This window comes from Leptosomus discolor, chromosome 11 (assembly GCF_034619465.1).
Source record: "Leptosomus discolor isolate bLepDis1 chromosome 11, bLepDis1.hap2, whole genome shotgun sequence".
NCBI classification, from domain to species: Eukaryota; Metazoa; Chordata; class Aves; order Leptosomiformes; family Leptosomidae; genus Leptosomus; species Leptosomus discolor.
In genome coordinates, this window is record NC_141401.1 from 4921869 (window position 1) to 4944621 (window position 22753).

General features: G+C 39.6%; 1 protein-coding gene across 1 annotated transcript in view; it reads left to right on the forward strand.

Moving 5' to 3' along the window:
* FAM169B (Protein) overlaps positions 1-22753 on the forward strand; it is a 40811-nt gene that overhangs the window by 6468 nt on the left and 11590 nt on the right. The window contains exons 2-5 of the mRNA XM_086471783.1: positions 6467-6645; positions 9435-9534; positions 17148-17233; positions 18827-19001. Coding sequence (XP_086327909.1) covers positions 6467-6645; positions 9435-9534; positions 17148-17233; positions 18827-19001 — 540 coding nt within the window. The remainder of the gene's footprint in view (positions 1-6466; positions 6646-9434; positions 9535-17147; positions 17234-18826; positions 19002-22753) is intronic.

Sequence of the window (22753 nt, forward strand, 5' to 3'; positions counted from 1 at the left end):
CTGCTGGAGCGAGTACAGGGGAGGGCTACCAAGGTTGTAGGTCAGAGGGTTGGAACACCTTTCCTATGAGGACAGGCTGAGTTGGGCTTGTTCAGCCTGGAAAAGAGAAGGCTCCGGGGAGACCTTGGAGTGGCCTTCCAGTACCTGAAGACCTTCCAGACAAGAAGGCTGGGGAGGAACTTTTTACAAGGGCCTGCAGTGACAGGAGAAGGGGTAATGTTTGGAAGCTGGGAGAGGGCAGGTTTAGACTAGATACAAGGAAGAAGTTCTTCACCCTGAGGGTGGTGAGACACTGGCACAGGTTGCCTAAGGAAGCTGTGGATGCTCCATCCCTGGAAGTGTTCCAAGACCAGGTTGGATGGAGCCTTGAGCAACCTGATCTAGTGGGAGATGTCCCTCCCATGGCAGGGAGGTTGGAACTAGATGGTCTTTGAGGTCCCTTCCAACCCAAACCATTCTCTGATTCTATATAAATGGCATTTTTGGATTGAAACACAGAAATGTGTTAATGTCAATGCATTTTTTTTTCATCCTTTATGTTCCAAGGGCGATAGCTCTATTAGTTATGGTGAAAAGCAATGCAGTGGGGAAGAACATTGTTTTCATTAATGATGTACAGCATGTGGTTAAGAGCTGCCTTGCCTTGTTGGACAGATACCACACCACGGTGTTTGCCCACTAGCTCCGTTGCCACCACATGCTGTTATGATCCTGAAGTTTCACTTACACTAGAACTTGTGTTTTTGACATGTACTTGCTCAATTAAATTCAGGATATGAGAGTCAGGTTCTGCATGTACTCCCGGGAACGTGCCAAAGACCTCTTCCTTCCTTTGAAAGGTTAAACAAATATGGTTGTCTAATGATAACCACATGCATGGAGTTGTTCAAGCTTGCTGGAAGGAAAGAAGAGCTGATGTTAAGCACTGCTGTTTAACACAGAGCTCCCACTCCTGTGAGAGGATAATGGAAAGCACTTTTTTTTTATATGTGCACAATTTAGAAGGGCAAAAAAAGTTATCTTTAGATCCTAGACACCATCATGGTTGTGCTGCCATAGTGTGGCAGTGACAGTCCGCAGGAGAACAGAGAACAATTTATATTATATGACTTCTTAGTCTTTTTATGTTGTGACTTCAGAGGCACTGATAAGGAAAACGTCACACCCTTTTGAAGTGGTAGATAAGCCGTACACTTAACTGATAAGAAACCAGACAGAAGATGAAGTGATTTGTTGGGGGCCACAAAACCACACCTGTGTTAAGAATAATTTTAGTCGTTCTGGTCTCAGTTGCTTGGTTTAATTACAAGAATGCTCCTTCTGAAATATTGACCTGGTATGCTGTCATTTTGTGTTGGTGCATGTGTTTGCCTCATATTGCAAAGTGGTTTTGGATTTAAAAAAAAAAAAAAAGAAGGAAAATACTTCTTGGACAAAAAACCTCACAGCACTGTCAGAAACACTTAAAACCTGCTGAAGGTTTTGTATTTTGTTTTGTTTTGTTTTTATTGTGAAATACATTGGCGTGAAAATAACGCCAATAAATAAAGCCAGTACTGCTATTGCAAGCATTAGAAATGGCAAAACTGAATAGGAAAGAATGAAACTTGAAAAAGCTCTCTTTATCTATCTTGTTTCTGCAGCATTAGAAATCAGACTTAAATTTTTTCGTATTTTTACATGTAAAATTATGCACAAATTTGCACAAATGTACAAAGATGCACAGTCCAGATACAACTCCTGTGGTGACTGATGGTGCTTCTGTAAACACACAGTTCTTAATGGATGCATGTAGTATCATTCTCTGTGTTTGTAGAACATGAAAAAGTAGTTGTAGGATAAATGATTAATTCACTTCAGACATAACACTCTTCATGCTTCATCTACGGTGAGGTTGATGATGTATTTTGCTTTACAATCTGCCTGCATCCTAAATGCCCTTACAAATCTCTGAAATGGGCTTTTCAACAAGTAAGTCTTTCCTGGGAGTATCAGCAATGCCTCAGTGCATCTTAATCAACCCAGTGGTGTGTCTAGTCTGAAAAAACCTGCATCACCAACTTTGTTGGCTTAAGGAAACCATATTAATACGCTACACATGAATGCAGGAGTAGAAACTTCTTAACAATGAAAGCAAGTATCTCTTGTTTATTAAATTAGGTATTGGGTTCATGGTCAAGAAGAACTTAAGCATATTGGCGATACATACTAATTTGAAACTTAAATGAGTATTTGAAACATCTTCACAAAGAGACAGAGTTGATTGTCCCAAGTTGTAACTGATTTGTTAGATAATGGCGAAATAGTAAAACTAATAGTCTAGGGAAAGAGAGCTTCAGGGATATAATGGTGATTTGAATTGCTGTAGCATTATATTAATGAGATAAGTCTGTGGTTATCTATGTTCTAGTTAAATTATTTCTATTATGGCACAGGGTTTAGTTGCAGAGGATATAGAAGGATCATCAAAAAGAATCTTCAGAATATCTGATTAGATAGAAGCATGTCATTTACCTTTGGGCATTACAGCAGTCTAGTTTCACTTGTGGAATTTCACATACAAGTGTGTGCACCATGTGTTTTCTGTTGTGTTGAGAATAAATTCTTTTGCCCATGGAAAAATATTTCCTGCTTACTTTAACCGATAGAATGAAATTCTTGCTGGATCTGTAATGATGGGGATCTGTCTCTAATCTACAAAAAATAATTTCTAGTTTAAGGTAGAATATTGTCTTCCATTTTGTGATTACATTTGTTATTTATCTACCTGATGCAGAACATAAACATGTTAATCAGATCTATCTGGATTCCCACATACTGATCTTTTTGGATTGTAAGTGAAGTGAACTTTGTCTGACTTCTATTTCTCAGGAAGGTTATTTGTTCACTTAGTGAAACCACCATAAAATTCAGCTCTCTATTCTGGGGAAAATCAGAGGTGGAATAGCAGTGGGTTTAGAAAAAACTGGGTTTAGGGATCAGGACTGAAACAGGGGCCTTGATTTATGCCTTCTTGGCAGAGTTGTATGATGTTTTAGGCTGAGGTACCTATAGGTGCTGGAGGGTAGCATCTCATAAAGACGACTGAGTTGTATGGGCAGCGCCTGCTTGTTTGTGTAGCTGGTTTTAGCTGTAGCTTTTCACTTTAAAAATCAGATTCTTAGTGCAAATTGATGACAGATCACTAGAGTGAGAGGAGATGCACTTAAACATCCTCGCTTGAGAATGTGGCCCAGACTGCACTGTGGAAACAAAAGAGAGCAGAAGCAGCGTTAGCTTTTGCTTTAAAATCTATTTTGTATGGTTGAAATGGAAATATGCCCATTCAGGTTTCTCATTTATTTACCTCTAAATAAGTTTTTTTTCAGTGGAATTGCATACGCTTCCTCCCCCTTTGCCCTGAGTGCCGGTGCCCTGTAAAAGACAAGGTCTGTTACCTGTCTGTGAAGCCCTCATTGTCACTGCTGCCCTAGAGTCCGCCTAGATGATGTCTTGACCTTGTTTACCAGCTTTGGCTATTTAAGATGGCAGCCACTTCAGCGCGAATGTCAGGAATCCCTCTAATGCAGTAGGCCTCCCGTTCTAAATTTACTCTCCTTCTGGTTTATGGTCCCTCCTCTGTGGCTGCAGCAAGAGGCCCCCTTTTTATGACTCACCCCTCCTGCCCCCCTTCCCCGCTCCCTCCCTCCCCCAGATGGTAACCCTTTGTGCACGTCGCCTGTTTGAAAGAAGTGCTCGCTGGGTGTCTGGCAGATTGGCCGCCACAATGTGCTCTTTTGTTGCCACTAGGTAAGATCAAATTCGGATGAAATCCTGTCATTCAAAGCAGGTTGAAAGGCTGTCCTTGGAACATTGCAATTTTGGTATCCGAAGATGCTGATAGGGACCTCAGACTGAAGCACTCACAGGACCATAGTGTTGCTTTTCTTTTGAAGCAAACTTAACGAATTATTTTTGCATTTGATTTTTGGAACCTTTATAACATCCCGTTAGCCAGCAGTAGTTATTGTTGTAGTCAAACGCCTAATAACAATAGTTATGGTTAGACTTTGCCAAGGTGGGATTTTTTTGTTTCTGTATACAAAAAAAAAAGCATAAAAGGGACATACACAGGAGGGCAAATATAATTTCTTCTTTGTACTGGGGAAAACTGGGAAACACATTAGTTAACGTAAAAAAATTTTCAAACTAGTGATATTTCTCCTGCCTATGGCCGCTGAACAGTATTAGTGATGGGTGCGTGTCGTGCTAGTTTAGAGGGGATGTTCACAAAAGCCAGCCTTGGCAGAACTGACTTCTTGAGGACACTCCAGGGTACCTGAAGTTAGACTTCTGCTCCGTGTTGTCCCTAAGGGAACCTCACTCTCACTTTCTTTCTCCCCCTCCTCCCTTATATTCAGAAGCTGAGACAGATTTGTTTTCTTCATGAAAAATTTTTGGATTTCCCCTTTATTGGAACATGTGCTTCTAACTCACTTGAGCACTGTCAGTGTTACACAGGAAAGACAAGTTAACTGGAAGTCTAAAAGCATTTTTTAGAGAAAAAAGTATTTCTGTGGAACACTCCATTGATGGAAAGTTGATCAGAAGTTTTCTCTAATGCCTCATTATTTCATCTGAGACATTATTTCATCCTTCAAATAGTCATGATTACCTTAGAATACAAGCATACTTTGTACCAGAAAGTTAGTGTAACTTTGAAGGTACTAGCTGTTTTGTTCAGCGAGGAGAAAACATGATTGTACTTATTAAGTTGCTTTGGCTTAACAATGACAGGATGTAGCCTTGTAAGCAGCATCTCATGAATAGTATTTATTATTTTTCTTTGTGCTAAACTGAAGTCTTACATGCCACTCTTTTGCAAAGAATTAATTCACTAGTAAATGTACTTCAGTAAATTACTGAAGTTTTTAATAATAACCTTTAGTTTCTTTCCCTTATATGGCTTCTTGATGGTGTTATACAGTCCACTGGGGAAAGCCACTGCAGAAGAAAACTGCCACTGCAAAGTATGGGCTGGGATTTTATAATTTGCCAGTGTTGCAATGCTGTTTTCTCTCCCATTTTGTCACATACAGACATACTATGGAAACCATTTACAGAGTAGTTTCTGTTCAGCATTCTGACTACATAGCTTAGCTGTCAAGCCTCGGGATGTAAGCTGATTGCCTGCAAAGGGCAGGAAAATAATGGTTAAAGCATTTTAAGCAGTGCTGGGTGGTGGTGAATTATCAGTTGTCATTTCCTACTCCTTTGCTGAGGAATCAGATGCTGATCACTGCCAGAGGGAGAATGGTGGGACCGCGGGTGAACAGTCTGACCTGGTACTGCAAATCCCATGCTCCTACTTTTACATCGAAAGGTATCATTTTCAGTATGGTACTTTTATGACTTATAGTTTCTGAATCTTAATATACCCAGTTCTTGCAATGGTCCTCATCGGACTGTTCATTGTCTCAGCTGTTTACTTTGCACTTACCAGTGCAGTTATTTCACATCAAGCTTGGATCACAGGAGCTGCCACGTGAGAGCAAACCACGATTAAAAGTGGAGGATTCAGAACTAAGATTCCAGTTGTAGCAGTGTGGTAGAAGGTTTTGTCCTCAGTTTGAGGCTTAGAAGAGTTACAGGTGTGGCTTGTTGACAGAAAGACCCTTAAATTGAAACTATTTCCTTCCTAAGACAGAAGACTGGCAGAATACTATTTGGCCTGCTAACCCATTTCTTCTGATGTTCTTTGTCTTGAGCTGGTGGTGAGCCACCAGTCAGTCTGGTTGGTTACATCAGAAAGAGGTTGCTTGGTTCCTCACGAGCACTGAGTTGGACTTTGCATGTGGGTAACAGGCAGCAGATGTATGTAACTTTTGTTTGCCTGCAATTAACAAAAATCTGGTGTGAATACCCTCCAGTATTGAGTCACATGGATTAAAAGTTATGTTGCATGAAAGATAATGGTTATTATTTTGGGAACTCTTACGTAGGTAAATATTTTAATATTTCTGACATTATTTCATTGTTGTGAAAGTGCCCACTCGAAGTTGCTCAAAAAAGCGGAAGAGAAAACTAATCATATACAACAGATCATGGACTGACCCATAAAGGGGCAGTCTTCCAAGAAAGAGTGGAAGCTTTGGAATTCTTTTCCTGTTATATTTTTGGACAATACTAGAACTCAGCCTGTGTTTTGAAGAAGTTTTTTTGCTCTTCCAGCTTTAAAGCAATTTACTTACACGGAGAAAAAATTGAGACTGTGCTTGTTGAATTCAAAGGAGACAAATGTGATTTGATGCTGTCATGATTCTACTTTGTAAAATTGCATATCAAGAGGTAAATAACATATAGTTTTTTTACCAGCCTTCCTGTTTTAGACTAGGGTTATACAAAAGGCTCAATGGGATACAATAAGGGCCCAGCTACACCAAGCAGCTGCTGGGAAAACTGAGGTTTTAAAACTCATGTTTCTTAGTTAATTTAAAAAGTAAATATATCTTGTGTTTTATTTCAACTGCAGGTTGCTTTTACTTGGTAGATACGTTAGCAGGAGATCCAGAGGTTCTGCAAGTGGAAGCTGAAAGATACTATGAAAAACTCTTGACGAAGTCACCGTCCACTCCTGATGTTTTTTCAATCCCTGGAGGAGAAGAGGTAGTAGACCAATGTTTTTCATACTGCAACTTAGATACTTGCAAACGAGTTTGTTGGTTGTGCTCATAGTCTGTCTGTGAATAGGGGTAAACTGGTGTGACCAGATTACAAATCTCTTAAAATCAGCAAATTCTGCATTATTTCAAATAGTTTTCATGCTGCAAATCAGAGATGAGCTTAAACTACAAGTCTAAAACACCCTGAGTGTGGATGAGGGTTTGAAGTACTTAGCTGAACTTTGCATTTTGACCTGCCACCTTATAGGACTGAATCAAAAATGAATTTGATAGACGTTTACACCGTGGCACAGCTCTGTATTCTGCCTCTACTGTGCAGTTGACACAGGTATTGTGATAGAGTCTATCTTTTGTTTCCGTTCTTTCTAATACTTATATTGATAATTTTGAATACGGGTTCTCCCAAAGGAATTCTGATCAGATGTGATATATGGTATAAATACTGTAGGTGACAATGCTTTAGGGTCCGTTCCTGAGCCACCTGGGGGGGAATGCGTTGGAGATGACTGAGCAGGCCTATTAAAAATTCTGACTTCAGTCAACCTATGAAACCTTTCATTCTGGGTATATTCTAGATCATAAAAGGTGTGCTGGGCTATCTGTTATTGCACTATCAAACCAGTGAGAGGATTAGTTGAAATAAGTGTTTGGAATACGGTGGCTTTTCTACAATTTAGGAAAACAATATGCGGTAGTTTCCAGAAAAACGCTGTTTCAGGTGGGTAGCTTCATCGTTGAGCCGGGAACGTATCTAGCTTTAAATACTCTTTTCATGCCCTCTAGTGGACCATGTAGGGTTAAATACAAACAAACCTGAAAACGCAAAGATCTCCCAGTTTAGGGCTTCTACGTCCTTACCTCAGCCTTTCATGTCTGGTTGTACTTTCAGAGGCTCATTTGCTGTTCCATTAGAAGGGAGGATAAGTTAAAATCCCAAGCAGTGCTGTGGTGTGTGCTTGCAACAGCTAGACACAGTGAGATCAGTTAAAGGTGGGCTTCTGGCTTTTGATTTAGAACTGTCTTGATTTTTGTGGCTTGTCATCAGACCTTAAGTATATCACATGACTGATTTGAGTCTCATAGCAACACATTTCTCTTTGCATTCATTTAATTCAGGTCTAATCTAATCTGCAGTCAGACAGCTAGTCAAGGGCCTAAGTAATGGTAATGTTCTTGCTGTATTGTTTTTTTCCTTATTGTCTATAATAAATAGTTCAAAGAATGTTGATACATTGCAATTAAAAATAAATTAAATGTAATAAGGTAAAGCTTCCATCCCCAGTGAACATCTTGGCTAACAATCTCTAATGTATGCCTACAACATGAAGGATGAGGGTTTTTGGTGTTTGAGTAATGGCTGCAGTTACCACGCTTCTTTTTCTTTGTGCGTCTGAATTAAAGCAGGTTTCAAGTGGCAGGGCTGGCAACCATGAATAATTATTTAGCAAGTGTTAAGTGGCTGACAGCCCACTTGCTCCGGTCACAGAACTTCTTTTTGGTATGGCGTGGTCTTTGGTCAAGCATTCAGTACACAAATAGCAGGGATTATTGCAAGTCAGGATGGGAGCGCATTGGCAGCGTTCATACACAGAAAGCTATGCTTGGCTCATGCTGATGTCGTTAGCACCTGTGAAAGTGCACATTACCTTATAAAACAAAATAACAGTCATAGCAGTATTGGAAATAGTACTGGCCTTTTCATTATAGTAATGCTCCCGGGTGCTGTAATGACATCGATGCTGTTGTATTTGAAGCACGCAAAGAACGACTGAATCCCCAGAACATACTGAGATTTCGGGAAGCTCATGAATACAGATTTCAGGCAGTTTTCAGCTTTTTCCTGGAGTCCAGTGTTTGCATAGATGATCCCAGGATTCTGGCACTCATAACTAGCGAACACTGGTTTCAATATAAAGTTGTTATCTTGAATAATCCATATTCATACTACTCCTTCCATGCACTGAGAAATATTAAATGTATCACGTGACTGATTTGAGTTTCATAGCAGACTGACAAATGGGTGCAATTAGAGAGAGAGGCACACCCACACATACACAATGGACCAGATTTTTGAAAGTACAGTACATACTGTGCGAAATTATGCACGCTCTTTGCCTGTACCTAAACTTACATGAGAGCATTTGCAATATTCATATGGAAATCGTCATCTCTGTGCATATAGAAGTTTGAGCACAGTAATTTCGTGTTTATGTGTCACATCGTTTAGAAGTTTAGTCTAAGACTGAGAGCTTGAGAGCTGCGTTTTGATTTTAGCTTTGCCTACAACATAACCACCTTGTGCCAATTATCTACCCTCCCAGTGCCTTGCAGATAAACTGCCCAGGCACTGCCCTAATGCTTTGATACTCCCTGTACCCTGAGGCTTAATTCATTGTTTGCAAAACACCACAACGACTCAGCTGGACGATGCTGTAAGAAGTGCAAGTTGTATTTGCTTTTATTTGATGTGTCTGGTCTTTCATAACACCATTTGTCTGCATGTAACAGTGTTCAAAGCCAGGTTACGTACTAATCCTAGTAAGTCGGCATTAAGATCTTCACTAACTTAGGCAGCTTGATTTCTTTTAAATTAACATTACTTACTGATAATATTATGTATGTTTCAGTGCCTTGAAGTTCCAGATTGAGAGGGTGTTGTGTTAAGCTTATACCATGCGTGTTAGTAAAACATATCATAAGTGCATCTGAGACGTGAAATACTTCTCATGAGCTTTGCAGTACAAATAGCTACAGGGCTTGTTTGTTTTTTAGGTTAAACTTGAAGATTCCTGTGTGGGTTTTGTCCCTCTCTACCGAAATAATCCTACTTGCAAAATGTTGCTGTTAACTGATCCAAAGGATAAAGAGACAGGTTAGAATTGGTCAAAATATTTTGAAATTTTAGTAGTTGTACTTTCTTTGCTTTTAAGATGGTCTGCTTGTTTATGTGTTTAAATATTTTGGGGTTTGTTTTGAATATGAAGTAGATTCAGTTTACCTATCAGGGGTTTGAGTCGGTGGGCCACTGCTTAGAAGGGAGGATTGACAGTCAGGGCTTTTTAATTCTATGCAGAGCTCTGCTGGTAGCTGAAAAATCACCTTGGGTAAATCTGTTATTCTTTCTGAGTTTGTTCAATGGAGTAATATTTTTTTCTAATTAAGGATGATGTGAAATACAACGCATTGTAATTTGGATAGAATTTTGAAATACTTAAACAAGAACAAATATATATGTGAAATTGTATTAGGTCTTACTGATTCTTATTCATATTATTTTTACGTTATGATGGCTTATTCAGTCCTAGGTTTAATTGCCTCCTGTTTCTAGTACTGGTGTGTGAGGGGTAGGTAAAGTTGGAGTGAGACCATGCTCAGGAATTGAGTTAAATCTGTTTTGTTTGGCAGTTCTCTCCAGATATTCTTTAAACTCTACCAGCTTTGCCTTGCTTACTGCTAGTATTGCTGGTGTTTTCCTATTACAGCCGTGTGTCAGCCTGACAGGGACACACTGCAATTGTGTTACAGGCAGTAGAAGTCGGCATGTGCTGCTGCTGTTTGTGTTTCATGAGCCACTGTGGAGTATCAACAGGTTATTAAGATTTGATCAATAATTGTATCTAACTTTTGTCTTCCTGCTATTAGGATCACAGTATTTTCAAGCACAGCCTGACTTCTTCCTACTTACTCTCTTAAGCAAGCGTCTTTGACTATGGAACGTGAAAAAAATGCAAATACAAAATAAGTAACAACTCTTGATGCCACTGTCATTGATGGGAAACTTGACTCCAAGTTGCATGAAGCTAATTGACGGGAAACTTGACTCCAAGTTACCAGAAGCCCGGGTTGTGACCCCCCTAGATTGAATGAGGAGTGTTAGACCTGTTGTGAAGCAATAGGCTATAGAATTTTTGGAACATTTACAATAAAGACATGAACCTATGCATTGACCCACTGTGTCACTTAGGAAATACAGAACACAGGAAATCTCTTCAACTTTCAGCTTCCAAATGTGGCACCAAACTAATGAGATCTGTCATTAAAAACATCCTTTTTTTTTTTTTTTTTTTTTTAAATCATAAGCTAAAAATTATGCCTGAAAGGCTTTAATAGCCAGTATTCTTAATAATACAACAAAGGAAAGGCAAAGAAGTTTAGCACTCTATGTTCAGTTCTAAAGTGTGTGAGGTAATGATCTTACACTCCTAGAACAGGTACTATTAATGTAACTAAATGTTCATTGTTCAGTCCAAACACTGTAACCAGGAAATTTCTTCATAAGAACAAAAACCAGATTAAAATCATCTGTGGTTAGAGGTGAAGCTTTCCAGCTCCTTTTACATATGATTTGAATTGGATGTTTGCTAATGGGTTGTGATTCACATAGTTGAGGGTGGGAGACCTTTCCAAGTTAGAAGTGTAGTCAAAAGACTTTCTGGTCCCTCTGAAACTATTGATGTAGAATTACTTTCCTGACATTAATTTGTGTAATCCATTAACATTTTTATGAAGAGAGACAGGCACTGGTGTGATAGGGGAGAAAAGTGTCTACACTGGAGGCCAGACTCGCTCTCTGAGCACAGATGTGCATGCCTACTGACTCACCTTGAGAGGAATGTGGTTGAAAAAAGCATTAAGTTAGTTTCGGCTGCACAAGAGGAACGGGGATCTGTCAGAACTACAATGCAAAAATAAGGAATTATTCAATAAATGCAGTGAAAGCAGTGCGTTTAGCACAAATCTTCAGTTAAATGGTCTGATAGTATTAGGAACAGGTATTAATGAGATACATGTACACAAGGAAATAATGATTTCCCACAGGAACATGTCAAACAGGTCCGCATTGGAGCCTAAATTATATGATAGCCATCTAGATTAAAAGCTTAAACCTAACAGAATAAACACCTTATTGTATTATAAACAACGGACTGACTGACTACTGTGATCCCCTTGCAAAACTCCAGCTTCAGTCACCAGCCCATAGTCACAGAAACAGTCTCACAGAGAACAGTAAGTTTGGCTACTTAAGTAAGACCTACATCATCTGGCTTTTAATATTTCCTTTTAAAAGAATGATTGAAAGGATTTTACTGGAAGTTCTTTGTTTCTGGATTTTCTATGCTATAAACATGTGGCCAGCCTTCCTACACACATCAAATTTGACCGATGTGATTTTTTTTCTTTAGATGAGTTTTAATAAATTTTCATTAGTTGTCTAAAGTCTAGTGGTGTGTGTATATGTGTGCATACCTATACATAGGGGTACATTAATTTGAAGTATTTTGTCCAAAGATTTTTCCCACAATTCAACAGATTTGGAATTGACTCTTAAGGCAGCAGACTGTGTTGATGTGGCAAGTCCATTTGGATTTGCTTGCCTATATGACCTTTTGTTCTGACCAGTGAACAGATCAAATTGTTTCAAAACCAGTTCCTTCAGAGAAAAGCAGTATTTGTTAACCCAGTCATCGTTACTTAAGGACATGGGAAGAAAGTTAAAACATTAAACAAGTTGCATGACATTTTCCTCCCTTGAGCTTTACACTTTTCTTGTGAACTCAAGTTTCAAGATGGGAGAGGCAAACAGTCTTGCTGTAGTTGATCTCTTTCTCGTGTGCTGTCTAGTGCGTCTGCACTTTAGTTTTACTTTACACCAGGAGTGCTCGTAGAAGCAAATTTCCTGATTGTCTCCACATACTGCGCTTCAGTTCGTATCAAGGAGCAGTCTCGGAGTGTGTGAACTGGATTACTTTTGGCAGAAATTAAATTAGAGGATGCACTACAGAAGCACGTTGATGTGCCCTGACCTATAATGGGCTTTTAGTTTTCAGCACCAGGCTAGAATTTATGAACATCAGGTTCTCTGCACCAAATGTTTTGCTCTGTGAATTCAGTTTTGTAGCGTTAGTCTTGCTAATGCAAGCATGGTCGACTGATTTTTTCCTCTTGCAATTCATTTGGACATTTCTGAAGTCCAATGGGGGAAGGCAGCCGAGGGTGTCCCAGGTTACTGAGAAGCAATTTGAAACGCAGTAGAAGACGCAGCTGATAAGTGTGTAGGGTGTGTTTGGTAGTGTACTTCTCAGGTCCTGGTGTGGATAGTGAAGCAGCAAGAAGCGTTAGAATCCTCACTGCTTGGTTCTGCTGCAGCTCACATGGTGCTCTGAGACCATATCATATTGCTCTTGAGACCCACAACCTTCCTCTGCTCTGGTGGTTCTAATGACTGGTGATTGCCAAAACCCTGGCTAGAGCCTTTTCGGTTTAGTTCTCTTCTCCAGCTCTATCCCTGATGGCATCAGTTCCTTCAGCTTTGCTCATACCTTTGCTCCTGGTGGCTCCCCAACATCCCTCACCCCCTAAAATGAACTCTGTACAAGGCCTTGACAATTGCTGGGGCTAACCACACACCTGGGCAGTGCCTTAATCTCAGTGAGAAAGCTGTATACCTTGTTTGTCCTGTGTTCATTTGTGATGGGATTTCCTCTTTCAGCTTCATTTGTGTTTACATCTGCAATGGTTAGGTATTGCATAGATAAAATGGTGTATATAATGCTTATGAAATAACGAATGTACTTATTTTCCCACAGTTCCCAAAGAAAATATTGTCAATCTAATAATGTATGTTTGAAATTCTAATAATTTAGACTCTGGAAAAATACTGAATTTAGCAGCCTAGCTGCAAGTTTTTCTGTGAAGAGCTTTAAAGTTTGATGGCATTTAATTCTTGAACATAGGTTAAAGGGGGGTTAATTCCAACACTGAGATTTATATCTGATCATCTTGATCAGATGGGTTGTCCAGAAGTGATGTGTAGCTTGTGGTCTGAAATGGCCTGCATATTCAAAGAGAAAATGGATATGGTATCTTTTCCGTAGGACTTGGTCTTGGTTGGGAGCATTTTTAGTTTATTTTTGATGGGCTGAGTGTTCCGTTCTGTTAGTGTATCTGTACAGATATTTTTATGAGAATGTAAATTGTGTTGTAAGGGCTTACAGAGCATAGCACGGGTGATTAACATCTTTATAGCACTAAATAAACATACCCTATTGTGGCATTTTCTGTATGCTGTATATAATAATTTACAATAACTGTTAGATGCCATGGAACATTTATCACAAGACATTTGCGACAAATCACTGAGTAAAACTTGAATTGTAGAAGAAAATGTAATTGGTTGCAGGAAAGATATCTATCTTAGATACTTGAATGGCTGCCATTACTGCAGCATCTGCATGCCTCCCAAGCTTTGATGTATTTATTTCAATAAGACTCTTAGGAGAGAGAGAGAAATGCTCTTACTCCGTTTTAAAGATAGGGAACTGGGGGACACAGCTATTCAGGGTATGTCCACATTGCAGAATGCAGTTTAATGTAGGATCTCAGAGCTTGCTCTGTTGTCAGAGCTGACCTAGGCTCAGTTGCATGGAACTACTTGTTGGGGTAACTTACCGTTCTCCTTCCAAGGTGGAAATCTGGCAAAAGCAGCCTCTGTAAATATGTCATCAGTCTGAAATTCTGCCAAAATTAAGATGAAGATGACTTTGTCTCAGGTAAAGAACTGGTACATTCTACATTTATTAAACAAACTCAAATTACATCTCTCATACATAGCATAGCCTTTAACTTCGTTTGTGACTGAGGGATGTGTTTCAGCAATTCAGATGGAGGCTGGGGAAAAAGTAGTACCAAGCTGGATGTTGCTTTAATTTTTCTGCTTTACGCTGTGTGTAGAGTCCTGATGTGCACATTTCATTCAAGTAGTTGTGCACCAGTGTGGGAACATTTGGCCAGCGTAGCCTAGAAAGTAAAAATATAATCCAGACCTGGGTTGGGAAGGAATCCACGTTTGCCTAGCAAAAGGAGACATTTCATAATCACAATTGCATTATGCTTAGTGCCTAATTCAACTCAGTGTTTCTCAGTACTGGATTCCAAATACCCATAGTGGTACGGAATCGTGTGCTTCACAGGCTGTCAGCTTCTTGCAGTGCTCTGAATATCTTTGTCTGACTGCAAGCGATCAAAGTACTGGGGTTTAGCAAGCTAGTGGTTACAGGGCAAGCCACCCAACTGAGTGTGTGTACGCTCCATTAATTGTGAACTGAAATGCGTTGGACAATCCATTTCACCGAGTTTTGCAATTGCAGGGTCAAGCACATAAGTCTTACAGTTGCAAGATCATTGTAATCATGTACATCGTCATTCACAGGGTCCAGGTGATGTGTGTAACTTACTGTTGGCCATAACTTGATCTCTTATGATCAGGTGATCATAACGGAATGTCTTGGAAAGAACAACAAGGCTGGGAAAGGAAAGTGAAGGAACACTTGGTCTCACAAAACATGTTTGCATTTGAAATAGTGTTCCTGAAAGTTGATTATGAAATGAAAATGAGAATATGGGGAAGCATGGATGGATTTAACTGCGGACCAGATGTTGACTTGAAAAATTATAACAAAAAGCAAAGCACATATGTTTGTGTGAAATCTGGAGAAATGTTTTTCCTTCAAGGAAGGCATTCATATAGATAAGGTTGCTCAAGTAATGTGATGTGACAGTTGCTATGTCAACTGGTGTTCCCTTCCACACATTTAAATTATTGAATAGCACAGTAAATGTTCTATAAAAGTAGCTGCTTAGAACATGGTTATGCATCTTCCTCTTTTCCTCAAAGATTTAAAACTTTTCTGACCTTTACTATGTGCGTTGTATGTGTCTGAACTATGTGCCAAACCTCTGTGCAGCTCCCATTAAAGTCATCTTTGGCCCATTGTGTCCCCTTTGTCTGAGTCAGCTCCCTTTGTAGCTGCGTGTTTCGTGGATGTGTAATGGAGCAGTGGCTGCTTGCATTTGAAAGCAGAGTGAAGAGATTGAGGGAACAGATTGAATCCATCATAGAAAGAGTATGAAACTCCCATGCAAGTAAGTGCATCATATTTAATGAATTGAATCTGGTGCTATAAACAGGCATCTGCCCTTGCGTGCAATACTTTCTTCATTGTTAACCCAGTACACAAAGCTTTTTGGCACATGCTTTAATAATTTATTTGAAATATAAGTTAGCTAAGCGGAGTCTCCAGCCTTAAAGCCAGTGGGAGCTGGTAGAGGCTGGAGCAAAAAGGGAAACTAGCCTGTGCCCATCGGTGACATTTGTACATCCTGAGGCTAAAACAGGTAAATAATGAATCCTGTTAAAGCCATTTCACCTCCTTGTGTGTGAATTTGTCTCTAACTCATAGGTGGTTTTTAACTTTCTTATGTTTGTCCCTACTTGGGTAGCTTAGAAAACCGCTAGACCGTGCGCTCTCTTAGGACTCAAGAGGTATGAACTCCATGCTGTTCTTTGCAACGTATTTCCTCTATTATATTTTATCTTTTTGTCTAAAAATGGGGATGCTGGCTGACCTATTTGAAGATGGTAAAGATATTGGTGCTCTTGAGCAATGCTGAAATTGTGGTCATGTACTTTCTTTAGGTGGATGCCACCACTGCATGGATAATAGAAGTTCTTTTTGATGAAATATTTGCTGCTTGATGTGTTGGTGGTCATAAATGATCAAATTTCTGTGTTTATTCTAAAACATAATTTATACCCTTCTATATGCTTTGAAATGGCCCTGTGTTAAAACTTTTCTTCCTGAACAGGGCTTGGGAGCAATTTCAATGTCACTTGCTGCTTGAGTCTTTCACTTGTAAATGAATAGCTGGCAATGAATTCTGTAGATGAACATGTAGGAGTAGGGTTTAGATACTTGTTTCTGCATATGTGAAAAATACAGGAAGGATGGGAAGAAGTGGGGTGCAAGTTTTGCATAGCACCTACACAATGACTTGACTTATGTGTAGGTTGGTCGTACACTTTTGCTTCAGGGCAAAGTGTATCTTCTGTGTGCGTGTGTCTGTCCTTTGTGGATAGAAACCTCTCTGTGTGCGTTTGAACTTCCGTGAACATCTGTCCATGCAGAGGTTTAGGAGTCTGTACTCTAAAGGTGTAGATACATAGAAATTCAGTCACATAGGTAGCTGAGAAGCAGTTTGATAAAGCAGGTATGAAAAATTTTGTGTTTGACTTGTGTGGGTGCAAATACAGGCATGTGGACAGGGGAAGGTCTGAAAGAAACTTTAAAACCAGAACCTTTAGCTGGGTAGCGCTCTCTGTCCCAGCTGCCGCTCAAACTTACTGTGCCACTGAAGGGATATTATGCAGGAAGTGTTTTATTCATGTGGCACACAGGTTGTCACACCACTCATACCAATTCCTGAGAAAAATTACCTTCTCTTGATGCCTCATGCATTACTGGAGGTTGGATATCAAGGGACATGGAGGTGGAATTGAAATAGAATTGTTGTTCTGCTGTCTCACAGCAGGTCAAACTGGGGTCAGCTGGAGGGAGAAGTAGATCTGAGGCTGCTTGTGGAAAGGTTCAGAACCAACTTTGTATTTATTTGCAGGTAATGTGTTCCCCTGTCTTTTTCTTTTTGTAGTTTTGGCAGTTTATTTGAACCGGTGTTGGTGGCCTGTTGAAGATGTAGTAAAGACGGCTGATCCTTCTAGAGACGGGCTAATTTCGGTAAGGATGCTATTTTAAACACTTGCCTTTACTCTGGAACTTCACAGCTAGAACAGTCATACGTAATCGTCCCTGGTCTCCTACAGCTCATGCTTTATAACCTGTGGGGTCTGGGCTGTGTGGCTCACCAAGTACTTCACATGTCTCCCATTGCACAGTGACAAGCACATTAACCCTCTCTGAACAATTTTCTCTATGCAGTTTATGATTAATCTGTGGGATTTATTTTGTTTTGTTTTTAGTTTACCCTCACTACCTTCTAAAGGAATAATCAGATAAACTGAACTACTACATTAGCAATGACTCTTCACATTAGTGTTGCTTCACTGACTGTCTGATGGAAGGTGTTACTACCCTTTGGAACAATGTCTTATCTAGTTAGTTTTGTTTGTTTGTTTGTTTGTTTGTTTTGCCTTGAATAATGTTTATAGTGTGTTCATTTTATGAAATGGTTGTACATCTGTAATTATTTTTCCAAATAAATTATCTTGGTATGATACAACTATTTTTTTTCTAATTCGAGAGATTTGTGTAGCCTGTAGTCTGTTTTCAACTAAGAAGTCAGATGCCTACTGCTTGTGAGCTTTGTGTTGCTGTGAGGCTATTAAGTCAGTTCTGTTTCCTACCCAAACCTCTGTGTCCAGCTTTGGTCCTTGATGATTCTTTCCTTTGTCATCTTTCCCTAATATGTAATACACAGAGTTTAGTTCTTCACTGAATTAAGTAGGCTTTTTGTGGGTAACTGAACCGGAGGGATTTTGAGATACAAATCTTTGCAAGATAGTACTTGGAGCAGAAACACAGGCCTTCAGACTTTGAAGCGTCTGCTTTATCACCAGAGAATGAAAAAAATATCTGATAATAGAAAACTTGCCCCTTTAGCTCGTTGCTGAGAGGTAAGTTGTCATTATTTGTGGAAACTCTCATTTTCTTTTTCAGCATTTGTATAAAGCTTGTTGGCACCACTTTTAGTGACCAATATGATATTGTTCATTTATATTCCATCCTCTTGTCCTGTTGGTTGTCCATGGAAGCATGGCATAAAACTGAATTGTTCGTGTTACACCTAGATTATAAGCTGTTTGGGACAGACTGGTTTTATTCTCTGTTTTGTATAGTGTCTACCTCAGTAAGGTCCTGGCCCGTTAAAGTTCTTTGATGCTGTGGCAAGACAGGTAATAGGGGAGAGGTGACGAGGATAACACAGTGAATCCTGTCTTTATTTCACTTTTGGGTAGGATTAGATTGCCTTGATCCTGTATCCAGATCTGTCACTAGTTCACTGGGGCTACAATCAAGATACTTCTTTTCCTGCTGCTTTAGCGTTCCTCTCTGTGACAACGAGATATATGTCAAGCTTTATAAATTGTTACTAAATTATTCTATGCCCTCTGGATAGTGGGTGGAACACTGGGAAAAACTGGTTTTGTTATTCTATCTGAACCAATTCATGAGGTATTTTCCCCAAATTCAGTGTACATGTTTCCTGACCTCCTCCTTCCCAGCTCCTTTTAATTTTGAAGCCTTTTATAAAACACAAAATAGTATTCTCTGCTTCATTTTTCTTTGGTCTGTTTTTGTTTGTTCTCTAAGGTCCAGACGTTTGGAGAAAGGATTGTCCTCTTTGTTCTGAACTACATTATTTTTGGAATGCTGGAAGGGAGTTCGGCTAACGATGCATTCTTTCTACCTCACTCTGCCACTGAGTGTGCCAAGATACTCTGGACAAATGGCGAGGCTGTTGCCTTTTACTCGGTCAAGATGAAAGGTAAGGTCGTTTTAGAGACACATTTCCATTGGCTCCTAATAGCTAGAAATGTAATCCTTTTGTTTATCTTTCAGTATAAATAATCCTGGTTCTCATTTACATTTTTATATCATATCTCTCTCAGAATGAATCTGGGGAACAAACCTTCCCAGCATTTGGAAGCCATCCATGTTACTTTCATTTAAACACGATGGCTCCAAACTCAATTCTCAGTTACGCTGAATGATCTGAGGTACTGGCTTATGCCAATAAAATATGTTTTGATGCAGCCAAGTAGAAGGTTGTACATCTAGGAACAAAGAATGCGGGGCCTACCCACAGAATGGAGGACCACGTCCTGGGAAGAATGATATTTGAAAAAAGGAGTGCGGTTCACAGTGGAGAAGCAGCGTATCAGGAGTGGCTGGTGGCGAGAAGTGGCGATATCCTTGGATGCGTAAGGAGCAGTGTCTGGGTTGTGTGGAGGAAGGTGTATGCACTGGATCAGTCCTGGAATGCTTTGTCCAGTTGTAGTACTCCGAGTTTAAAGGATGATGTTTAATTGCCTTCATCATTAGTTGATTGACTAGCATAGAAAAGAAACAAAACGTATTTGATTCTTTAGCACCAGTATAAACTTTAGTGAAGGTCTTTTATTAAACAGAGAGTTGGTATTAACACAGGTACATTGCTACTAACCAGTCTAGAGTGGAAAAGGCTTTATTAGAATAACTCCACGTATGCCGTTGAGTATGTACCCCCTTGTAGGAGCTGGTTACCAGGCTGTGTTTAAGATTCATGGGTGTCATCTTGATACCAGCAGCTTAAATGTAGAGAAGTTGGTATCTTTGGAGGTAGATGTATTGTTCAGATGTTCAAGTCAGCAATCAGTAGCCATCTGTCCAAAAGGGGAGAATACGAAATAGCTTGAGAGGTATGCAGATACAGATTGCTTTGGGTTCCAGAGGACACCCTGAAGGTACCTTCTCTGATAGAGTCTCAAAGGCCAGCAACAATAAGAAATGTTCTGCTCTTCTGCTGCATTGAGATGTGGTAAAGGGATCTTGTATATTCCTGTGAATATGCTGATGAACTGGTTTGTAATTGGCAAACACTTCAATTGCCATAGTACGTTTTCCTTTAAGTCCATAAATATTTCTGAGCAAGGCTTTTGGAAAGAAACACTTGCATGGGCTGTAATGATTCATGCTTCAGTAAAATAAATTTGCACAGTAGTCTGTTATGGGTGGGGTATTAGCCAAGTTGAAACAGTTTCTGAGTAAGTTGAGAGTCACAGTTTGGTTTTAAACCAGGTCCACATAAAATACAAATTCTTCAAGTCAGCTCTGTCAGCATCTGTCTTTTGTTGCCAGTGGTTTTCTTCTCTGGGCAGCTATATTTGTTAGTTTTTGGCCTGTCTCACAAGTTACTGCAGTCTTTTGCCAAAACCTTTTCGGGAAGCCTGAAACTGATTGTTTTTGCCTCTTTTTGCTATTTGCTGTATGCGTTTAGAAAATAATTCCTCTTTCTGCAGTTCTGTGATTTCAATTTCATACCAGCCATGCTCTAAGTGACCCTATTCTCTCTACTTTTTAGAAGAGCCATGGATTTATTAGGCCCAAAACAGGCGAAGATAAACATCGTCTCTTACAAGTTGTATTTCACATGGTTGTTTTAGATTTTTTTTTTAACTTTTGTTAATGTAAGTTCCTTTTCTTTTTACTATCCTGCTCAGAACATTTTGTGGGGGCAGCTTTAAGTACAGGACTTTATATTGTGCTGGACCTCTGTTACAGCTTCTGGTCCTAGGAAGAAATTATTTTCCTCTGTGCCCACCATGTGATTCTGATTCCCTTTATTTCTATGCTCTGCAATTACCTGGCCATTTTTTATAGTTTTATTTTCATCACTAGATAATTGAGACTCTCATGCTGATGTTGTATTCAACTGTATTTCTCATCTGTGAATTTTCCATTATCTACGGTATGACAAAAAACATGCTTCAGTGGAGCCAAATAAGCCAGAACAGATCTGTGGAGCATGTCTATTTCAGACATAAGTCATCTGGGTGAATCATAGAAACGGTGACCAAGGAGGAGGGAGTCTGTTCTATCTTTGCTACAGATTTAGTGTGCCATTATGCAAACTCAATTTTCAATGGACTTCAGTGATTCCAATTAACTATCTTGGCAATATTGTAAAGTCATTTCCATTTGCCAGTTCCTAGGTGGCCTGTACAAAGTGAACTTGGTAATTTTGGTCCAGTTCCACACATCCATTGATCTTATGAACATCTTTAACTGGATCTCTTTTGATAGTCTAGCCGAAGAGGGACAGATGGTCTTGAGCACCCGCCTTTCTCAGAGGTGCAGTAACTGCAAGTCAAGGTTTTCAGACAATTTGGCAACTACTGACACTAGCCATCCTGCACCTGTTGTGTAGATAAACAGAAGACCTATTCTTCAAGGCTATCACTTTTCGTGAGCATTAGACACCTTTATTAAAACAAAATTTATTCATGACTACACAGATCATCAACCTAGCCTCTCTGGTATGAGCCTATTCCTGTCCAATGACAGGCATGCAGCATTTACCACTGGGTATACTGAAGATTGATGAGACATACTAAGCCACTAATGAGGCTGATAAGACACTTTGTCACGTGCCAAGATAAATGTCTCCAATTTTATCTATGTCAGTGCCTTCCATATCAGACAGCTGAGGAGTTAGACCTCACTGAGTGTAGCTGCTTAAAGGTACAACAGGAAATGACAGTTCCCTGTCCCTGCCCCTTTCTTTGCAGACAGCAACCTGAGAATGAAAAGTTTTGCAGAAAGCCTTTATTTAGATACTTTGGTTTTGAGATCTGTTTTATATTCTTTTAAGTATTTCTTTCAGTTTTTTTTTTCTTGGCGTGCTTTAAATCTGTGTGAAAACCTCAAGAAGAATGTGTTTTGTGGAGTGATGTAGGATTAATGACCACAGTTACTGACACTATTTTTTGTGGAATGCGACCATGTAATTCCCTGAAAGTTTTTCTTTTTTATTTACTGAGGACTAGTAATTACTGAAAATGGACTTTTACCACCTCCACATAAATGTCAGGAGGATGTAGAAGAATCATAATGCAAATAAATCAGTCAGGAAGTTGGAGTGTGCTATGAGCCAAGATTGTCTTAGTCCCTTTAAGAATAAAACAGAACCAACCCCCTTTTTTATATACAACTTTTTTTCCCCTACTGTTCCGTATTACTGTTTCTGTAACACATAGGAGCTGCCCAGTTGTGGACCAAGCTGTCTGTGGTACAAAAAGCAAGAGTCAGATTGTCATAACTTGTCCCTTCCCAAGCTTGCGCTGTCCCTTTTGTCAAACCTTAGTAGTAAAAGTGTGGAGAAAGACGGTGTTCTCTGTGATTTGAGTCAAACCAGCCTTAACAAAATCGGGTCCTCTGAGAAGGCTGTAAAACATGCAGTTGATCCAGGAGTAAACGCATTGTTGGCTTCTCATTCATTCTTTAGAGGTGCTCCACAAATCACAGTTTGGGAACACCTGACTGTAAAAAACTCGAAGCTGCTATAAAGTAGGCAGCAAAGCAGCCCTGGCCCAGTCTCTGCTTTTTGCTACCTCGGAGTCTTAAACATGGTCTTTGGAAGTGGCTATCCAAGCTAAAATCCACTTCACACTGTCCTTCATACAAGACTTTGCAAATTTCTTTTAATACTTTGGTGGCCCAGGTGGTATTCTTTAGAAATAGATCCCTAAAAACATAACA